The following is a 9,531-nucleotide window of genomic DNA, read 5'->3' as shown; positions in this document are numbered from 1 at the left end:
TTCTTGCTCCATATTTACAGAGGTAATTTTTTTTTCTTTCTATAATATGTTCACATATATACACACACTACACTGATATAAATACACACTACACATATATCTTTACTTGTTAAATAATTCTTATTTTTGCAGTAGGCATTGAGTGCTTTTTATTTTACGTTCTGAAAGCAAATGCGGTTTTATCAATATATTTTAAGTGGATTGAAATAGTTATTGTGAATTAAATGCAGTGCTACAAACAAAAATGTGGATGGGAATGTTGATTTATATTATTAAAACATATGAAAGAGTTTGTTGAGACCATTTGAAAATAAAGTAAGTATTTTCTATACATTTAAAATATCAACATTGTGTGTGTGTATATATATATATATATATATATATATATATATATATATATATATATATATATATATATATATATATATTGTTTGTTGTAGTTTTGGAAAAAGAAGAGTTTTGCTTCTGCCGTTAAACTTGAAGATATGGTCTCAGAAATAATACCTCGTTTAATTTACATGGTGAACGATAGTCGGAAAAGACATTTGTAAGAATTATAATTTTGTGTTTTATTATAACTAAAATGTCAATTAGAAATTGTTGGTTTTTTGTATAATGAAGTTTTGTTTAATAGTATGTTTTTGTTTATTGATGAAATTTGTTTAAATGATATGTTATTTTTTATAGTGTGGTTTTGTTTTGGTGTTGTATTTTATTATGATGGTTTTATATTTTTTTGGCCCTATTTCTTAATAGAGCGGTTTCGTGTCTGTTGGTGCTATTATTTAAAAGGGTGGTTTTGTATTTTTTTGGTGCTATTATTTAATAGCGCGGTTCTTGATTTTTTGATGTGATTTGCGATTTTAACATTGATATTTTATAAGGTGGTTTTCAGCTTTTTCTAATGCGGTTTACAAACCACATCAACAAATATCGTTATTTTTTGATGCTATATTTTTTGGTGTGGTTAGAAAACCACGTCAACAAATTATAATAACCGCATTATCAAATCTCTTTTGTACTAGTGGCACATTTTAAAGTACATTAAGGTCATCCCCAATGGTAGTTGTACGAGGGTTTAATAGATTAAATGTAAATATAATATAGAGGAGAGAGAGTGTGGAGTTGAATGGCGGTGCAATAGAATTGTAATGAAAATTTATGAATTTATTAAGAATTAAATTGAATGTGTATATTCTCTTTCCTACATGGCAATTCATACAACTCTTTGTGGGTTTAATTCATTGGAGATGGCTAAAGGAGCAGGGGATTATAGTAAAGTTTCTGTTAAAGTTTATACCATTGGAAAGAAAGAAAGGTTGAGTAAATCAATGGGACAAGTCAAGTTTGAAGAGATGAAGATGATGCGAGGGGTGACGATGATGCAAGTTCCTGGATTAAGGGGGGGGGGGGGGGGGGAAATGTTTGGATAATCTAAAAAAATTGGGACTGTTTTAGCACAAGGGCATCTTAGGAAAGTTTTCTTTTTATGCAGTTTTTGAGTTAGTTTAGGATTCAAATTTTTCTAGTATAAATAGGATCCAACGTATGGTATTTTTATATTCATTTCAGAACCACGTTCCAGTTAGGCTGCAAGTAAATTTAGTAATTCTCTGTTTTCACAGTTTTGTTCTTATCTCCTGTTCGTTTTAAAACTAGAAGCAGGTCCTTTTGATTACACTAAAAGTAATCTCTTTCGTGTTTCAGATCCTTTTTTATCCCTCTCTTGTTTGAATTTCTTGTACACAAAGGCACAAGGGAAAACTTCAATAAAGTCCCTACATATTGGCCTCATAATCGATTTAGTCCCTATATATATATTTTTATTCAATTAAGCCCCAAATACCGGTAATCGTACTCAATTTAACCCTTTGACCCGGTCAACGAGTCATCCAACTTTCAAAAATTACATTTTTGGCCCAGATTTCAAAATTTGTTACAAATTTGGTCCAAAATTTACATTTTTGGCCCATATTTTAAATTTTGTTACAAATTTGGTCCAAACTTTACCCTTTTTCCCCAAATTTTAGAATTTTATTATGAATTCATCCTAACTTTAGTTTTTTTACAACTTTTTTTCTCAAAGAATTATTTCTAATATGTTTTTTTGTTATAAAATCATATTTATACAAAAAAAAAACGTATTTTCACATAAAAATCTTATATTTTCTATATAATTTTTTTTTAAAGTTTTTTGTACATGAAATATCTAGTTATAAAATAGGGATTTATTAAGTATATAAATATATACAAATCCGTTTTTATAAATAAATATATACAAAAACGTATTTTACAAAAAAAATGTATACAAACACCTATTTTATCTATATTTTTTTATAAAATCGTGTTTGTTTATATTTTTTTTTATAAAACCATGTTTGAATAATTTTTTATATCATATGTGTTTATATAAAATGTATACAAACACGATTTTATAAAATATATACAAACACGTATTATATGATAAATTATTCAAACACGTTTTTATAAAATGTATACAAACACGATTTTATAAAATGTATACAAACACATATTGTATAAAAAATTATTCAAACACGTTTTTATAAAAAAAAAATATAAACAAACACGATTTTATAAAAAAAATATAGATATACACCTATCACCTTTATATATATATATATATATATATATATATATATATATATATATATATATATATATATATATAAAGGTGATAGGTGTTTGTAAACATTTTTTTTTAAATACGTTTTTGTATACATTTTTTTATAAAAACGGATTTGTATATATTTATATACTTAATAAATACATATTTTTATAACTAGACATTTCATATACAAAAAAATTTTAAAAAAAAGTTTTTATATAGAAAATATAAGATTTTTATGTGAAAATACATTTTTTTGTATAAATATGATTTTATAAAGAAAAAACGTATTAGAAACAATTTTTTGAGAAAAAAATTTGTAAAAAAAAACTAAAGTTACGATGAATTCATAATAAACTTCTAAAATTTGGGCAAAAAGGGTAAAGTTTTGGACCAAATTTATAACAAAATTTAAAATCTGGGCCAAAAGTGTAAATTTTGGACCAAATTTGTAATAAATTTTGAAATCTGGGCCAAAAATGTAATTTTTGAAAGTCGGATGACCTTTTAACAGGGTTAAAGGGTCAAAGGGTTAAGTTGAATACGATTACCGGTATTTGGGACTTAATTGAATAAAAAAAAATATAATGACTAAATCGATTATGAGACCAATATATATATATATAGGGATTTTATTGTAGTTTTCCCAAGGCACAAGTTCAATCTGCAAGTTTACATTTGTGACAATATGCTTATGAATTATGATACATGTTTGTTGATAGTAAATTGGACCGGTATATAATATCCTCATTTGCATGATTATTTTCTATAACTATTGTGAATAATAGGATATACGAGAGAAAGAGACTCGTCAGAAATTATTCACGAAGCGTTGGACAGTGATGTACCAACTACTTTGGTCCCTTTCCGACCCTAACCCAAGGTAAATATTCATACAATGTTGTATGAATTTAATTAGGCATGGTGATTGCGTTTAATGTTATTTAATGAATTATCATCCACAAACTGTCCTTCATGGTGCTGGAAAAAAGATCACAGAACAGATTAACAACCTACAATGCCTCCGAAGGTAAACTTTCATCTATCTACACAAATGCATGCACACACAGCACCCTTTTACGTCAATAATAACTCTTACAAACACTTATATTGCTTTCATACTATCTGAAAACATAGCATTAATTTTTTTACGTAGAGGTGCCTCAATGTGTGTCAGAGGGTGCATGATATTAAATGTCTAGCATTTGTAATAGGTGGACCATTAAGTCTCTCTAACTGCATTTTGCCCAACCAACTGTATCCATCCATTTAGTCTCTTACTTTCTTACAGATGTGTTCATTTTTACACAGAGAGAGGACAATCTGTACATACCATTATCGGAACCAAATCAAGGAGTGCATAGCATATAGCATACCAGCTTTCTTTCAACAGAATAAATTGCCATCATTAACCATGTCTAATATGGAGAAGGTTCTATTATCTACTCAAAATTAACACAGTTTTCTATTTGCTTCTTATTGTTTTAATTCAGTTATTGTCGGTTACGTAGCATACTTGATGTCGTTTGTGACGATCAATATTGTTCTCAATTATTGGCCTAGTAAATGGTGTCAGAACATCTATTAAATTAAGAACAGGAAGTTTACCATTTTTTTTGTATTTGTGTTTGCAGAAAACAGTGTTGTCAGTGGATCTACGTTGTTTAAAGTGCAGGAAGAAGGTCATGATGTGGATTTCATCTATAGAAGGAATAAACTCAATAGTTCTTGACCCTTCAAAAAACACAGCAACGATAATTGGCGAGGCTGATCCTATATCCATCATCAGAAAGGTGCGAAAGTTTAAAAGATTGGCATACCTAATAAGCGTGGGACCTGCAAAGGAAGAAAAGATGGAGGAGAAAAAAGATGAGAAGAAAGACGAGAAGAAGGATGGAAAGAAAGACCAAAAGAAAGATGTTTCAGCGCTTGCTGATGTGCTTCCTTCAACCCCAAGAACATGCCACAGATGCGATGTCTGGTACGTCATTAATCAAGATTACGTTCGTCCTTGTGAAATATTGTAACCACTACTCCAGTATCTTCAGTAAAACAGTTCGCCTGTTGATGCTCGTAACGTAATAACAATATATCATTTGTGGATATGTTTGAGAATGGGATTGGCAGCTCTTGATCTTTTTGGGCCTTTTCTTCCCATGACTGTGTAGCACAGGGTTGCCAAATCAGATAATCGTGTCATGTTTTCAGCTAACATCGACATGACACAACAACTTTTTATAACACATGAACACGACACCACAGTATTCTAATTTATGTTATGCGGTCAAATCAGTGAGCAAAAAGTGATTTTGTTGCTATCGAAAAATGAAGAAACAGGGGAGTGGAGGAGCTACCTGTTCTTAATATTTAAGAGACAAAATACAAAGGTAAATAGAGGTGCAGGAAACCATATGTTTCTATTGTGTTACAACTTCAATTTGATATGAATCAAGTTGGAAAATGGAGATTTGTGTACCGGTGACGCAAGAAGAAATCTCCAACGGCCAAGGGGTGTATAGTAATTTTCGTATTACTTATAGTAGTTATCTTATGCTTTTATGATTTTGGAGTGGGGAATAGAAGTTTCCTAGTTTAGGTTTAGAGTTGAATAAATAGGGGAGGGTAGCCGGTCCTAAGGTAGGCAGATTTTGTGTTACGTTGTTATCAAGATTGCCTTGAGTCTCGAAGTTAAGGGCCCCATATCGTTTATTTGCAAGCATTAAGCTAAGAGTATTTGATTTCCAATTTGTTTCTATCAAATTGGTATTAGAGCCGGCGTTCCTAGCCATGGCACTCAAGGTTGATTCAAGCAACATAAACAAGATGCCATAAACAACATGACGGAGGCATAACTAGAACAACTAGAAACACTCAACGGATCATTTTGAATGGATGAAACAAGAATTGGCCATTATGCGATCAGAGACGTCATCGCCGAACAAAGGCACGCATAATTAATGGCACTTATGTTGAAAGCGTCACAACCACCACCACCACCTACGCAACCCATTACTCAAGTTGTTGCTCTCGTTAACACCACTTTTAAGCCAACTTCGGTAACCACAGTGATATCATATACGATCAAGGGCGGTAGTTGCTCCCAACAACCAATTATGAATGTTCAACCACCATACATGACCACCACCACCGCCTACGACCAAGTATTTCTGTTGCCCCCACCTACATTTACTCCAGGTCGGGTTCAGCAATGGGAAGTACAAGCCACACACAAGCGATGCTTGGTTTTACGAAGACCATCTTATCCCAAGGAGTAACAACATGGGACCGATCATGGGCAACAACAGACCACCTCCAATAACTACCTACGCACATGGGATGGGTGGGTCCACGACATGGACAATCGCCAATTTAAACTAAAAATGTCTTTATTTGAAGGAGACGGAGCATACGACTAGTGTACAAGGCGGAAATGTTCTTTGACATGCATGGTCTTGCCACATTGAGAGAGGGACTACTAACAACGTGTTGGATATAGTGTCTAAGTCCATAACTTTATTTGGTATGTACTTGACCCGACCCGGCATGGTCCATTTGGGTTGCATGGCATTGCAATACTTGGATAGACTAAATGAGAGAATAAGGCACTTATGATTATTAATATATTATAAGTCCTAATATATTAATAATAGTATTATTTAATTAGTATTGATCAAGTATTAATCTAGTATTAATTTGGTGATCAAAGTGAGACTAATTAAATATATAGGGTTGATTATGACAATCATCAATTCTTTTATGGTGGATTAATGATCCATGGTTTATGGGTTTGGTTATAACCATATGGAGCTCCATGGATAGTTCATGGGAGTTACAAACTCATGGGTCATGGGAAATCAAGAGTCATGACAATTAAGGGCATTCATGTGTAAACCCTAATTGTGACAACACTATAAAAGGAACCCTATGGCTAGCAAAATGGAGACCTAGTGTTACTAGAGAGGGCATAACCGATTTTGAGTGCTAGAAGTATTATCTCAAGTTATTCCAAGTCTTGTGGTGTTGTGTGAAGCATTTGAGGCACAACATTTGGGGTGCTAGGCTCACAAAGTCTTGAAGGAATCCAAGCAACAACAAGGTATGTATTTCTACTAGTTTTTATGTTTTATGTAATCCCCATGCCATGCTAGTTAGGAAATAACCTTGAAAAAGAAATTTGCATGTATATAGAGAAAACATAGATTCAAGGTTATTAGGGTTGCATGTACACTTAGGAAGTGTTAGAATGCTCAAAAACCCATCAGTGGTATCAGAGCCTAGGATTGTTTTCTGTATACTTGATGCAAAACTGCTTAAAAATCGAAAATTCTGCACTCTGACGACTGAACTCGCCGAGTCCATGGGGAGGACTCGCCGAGTCCATGAACAAATTCATTCTACTCGCCGAGTAGAATAATGCACTCGACGAGTAGGAGCGTGCTGGGCAGTTTTTTCGAGTTTTGTTGCTGGAAATGGATTAAGATCATTATCCCAATCTGTTTTGGACTTGTAAAATCTGTTTTTCAAAATGATAATGATTATGTTAACCCATTTTACATGACTTTTATCAATTTTCAAGTATTGTATATGTTTATATGATTCTCTTGAAATTGCTTGACATGAATTTGTGTTCATATGAGTTTAGAAGATCATAGGAATTATATGTAACCTCCATGTATGTTTAATTCATGATCTTAATGGCAATGATGGTGTCCATAACTTGTCCTCAAGTTATGGATAACCAAAAGTCACTTCTTTAAATTGTGATTAAAGAACTAAAGAAGTTTCATAAAATGAAGAGTCTTCATTTTATGAACCATTAAAACTCATAAGTTACAAATTGAAGAGACTTGGAATAGTTTCAAATCTTGCCCTCAAGTTTTGGAATTTGAAAAGTCTTACACTTTAATACTTTAATTCCAAATTAAACCTTAGATTTTTAAAAAGGTTTAAAAATCAACACTTATACTATTATTATAATTTTATTATATAGATATGTATAAGAATATGTCATTCTTACCGTTAGTAGGCCTCATTCACGAAGCCGGTCTATAAGGGGGGTATAAGGTTGTTGCCTATAAAATGGTGACTTAATGGGTGTCCACTCTCACCCACCGCTTCCTTGATCGGTGGAGGGTCGTTAGCCGAACGGGTAGGATACGACTTTAAATACTTGTTAAAAGTATAATGAATTATAAAGTAGCTATACATTATAAATTCCCAATCTTAGTTACTTTAGGAAAATGTGAAATTGGTGCTAGCCCATAAAATTACACTTTGTACCTTACCAAGTCGTTAGTGGAGCGTGTGTGGTTAACCGGCACACTAACATGGACTAGTAAGAGTGGCAAAGGGTAACTTGACCTTATTATAGATCGGTGGAGCGTGTGTGGTTAACCGGCACATCGATTAGGTAATATTGTTGAGGGTACCAAGTCAATTTGTATGGTTATTCACACCTTGTTTGTGATCCTCGGCATCCCAGTCACAAACTTGAGAGGGCACAATCGAGATTCAAACATGCCATTGAAAAGTTCAATGTATCTCAAAAGATCTAGGAGTTTCAAAACCAATAAAACCTAATAATAAAATATTTCGTTCTTATGGTGGAAATTGGTAAATCGTCATTTACCTACCTTCAAATATTTTATAGTATGGATTACGGCATCCCTCTTCCAACTATAAATAGTTTGTTGGATCCTAGCCTTAATATTTCATTTGGGTGAATTATTAAGGATTCCTAATCTAATGAAACTTGTCTTTCTTTCCTTTCAGATGTCTTCCAACAATGCTTCTGGCTCAAACCCAACAGGCTCCTTTTCCCTTATGAACTTGTGTGGTAAGGTCATCTTTGATGGATCCAATTTCAATGAGTGGATCAGAAACATCAGAATGATTACCCGCTATGAGGACAAAGAATATGTCCTCGATAGGGAGCTTAAGGTTGTGAGTGAAGCCGCTGCTACTCCTGAAGAGTTTGCGGAGTTTGTTGCACATGAAAAGGATGCTACTAAAGTAGCATGCATCATGATGGCCACCATGACTCCTGAACTTCAAAAATCCTATGAAGATTTCTACCCCTATGAGATGCACCTGGATCTGATGGAAAGGTACCATCAGAGCGCGCGTCAGGAGAGGTATGAAATCATCTCCTCCATGATAACCACAACGATGAAGGACGGTGAACCCATCACCGGTCACTTGCAGAAGATGCAAAGGTTCGTTGACCGGTTGCTGAAGCTAAATGTTGACTTTCCTGAGGAAATGGCGATTGACATCATTCTCCATTCCTTACCTCCAAGTTATGATCAGTTTCGTATGACTTATCATATGAACAAGGAGGAAGTCACACTTAGCAAACTTCAAGGACTCTTAAGGACAACTGAAAATGGCCTTAAGGGTAAAGCGGTTGCTACTTCTACTCCTTCAACAGCCCCTGTTCTGGCTATTGGGCAGGGAAAGGGTAAGAAGAGGAAAAGCCCTTCGAAGGGTACCAAGGGTAAGACTCTTGATGGTTCCTCTTCAAGTGGGACAAAGAAAGGTCCCATTACTCCTTCTTCAAACCCAAAGGAAGGACCGTGCTTCTATTGCCAGGATAAGGGACACTTCAAGCGAAGCTGCCCTAAATATCTGCAAGATGTAAAGGATGGGAAGGTTAAACCCACCCATGCAGGTATTTACACAATATTGTCTAATAACTCATCTAATGCTAATTCTTGGGTGCTTGATACAGGTTGTGGTATTCACATCTGTACTGATTTGCAAGCACTAAGAAGAAGTGAGCAAGTGGAGCACGGGAAGATAAACTTAGTCATGGGCAACAGGAAAGCATCACCTGTTACCAAGATAGGAGTTTATTCTTTATTGCTTAATAATGGGTTAATGTTAGATTTGAATAAGTGTTGTTA

At 33.7% G+C, this 9,531-nt stretch overlaps 1 protein-coding gene across 1 annotated transcript; it reads left to right on the top strand.

Annotated features, from left to right (window-relative positions):
* The first annotated feature begins 3,902 nt into the window (after nucleotides 1-3,902).
* Nucleotides 3,903-4,741, top strand: LOC145168864 (uncharacterized). The gene is made up of 2 exons (XM_079087535.1): nucleotides 3,903-4,058; nucleotides 4,261-4,741. The coding sequence occupies exons 1-2, from the start codon at nucleotides 3,918-3,920 to the stop codon at nucleotides 4,651-4,653; spliced, it is 534 nt and encodes a 177-aa protein (XP_078943661.1). The 5' UTR covers nucleotides 3,903-3,917; the 3' UTR covers nucleotides 4,654-4,741.
* The last annotated feature ends 4,790 nt before the right edge of the window (nucleotides 4,742-9,531 follow it).

This window comes from Lactuca virosa, chromosome 4, assembly GCF_052849685.1.
Source record: "Lactuca virosa cultivar CGN04683 chromosome 4, Lactuca_virosa_CGN04683_v6, whole genome shotgun sequence".
Classification (NCBI taxonomy): domain Eukaryota; kingdom Viridiplantae; phylum Streptophyta; class Magnoliopsida; order Asterales; family Asteraceae; genus Lactuca; species Lactuca virosa.
The sequence above is the reverse complement of the archived record's forward strand: the minus strand, read 5'-3'. Positions and strand labels throughout refer to the sequence as shown.

What these genes read in the sequence shown, in the direction of transcription:
- LOC145168864 (XM_079087535.1), top strand. Translation starts at nt 3,918, where the DNA reads ATGTGTTCATTTTTACACAGAGAGAGGACAATCTGTACATACCATTAT. An exon ending in CCATGTCTAATATGGAGAAG is followed by an intron (nt 4,059 to 4,260) that starts GTTCTATTATCT and finishes TTGTGTTTGCAG; the next exon opens with AAAACAGTGTTGTCAGTGGA.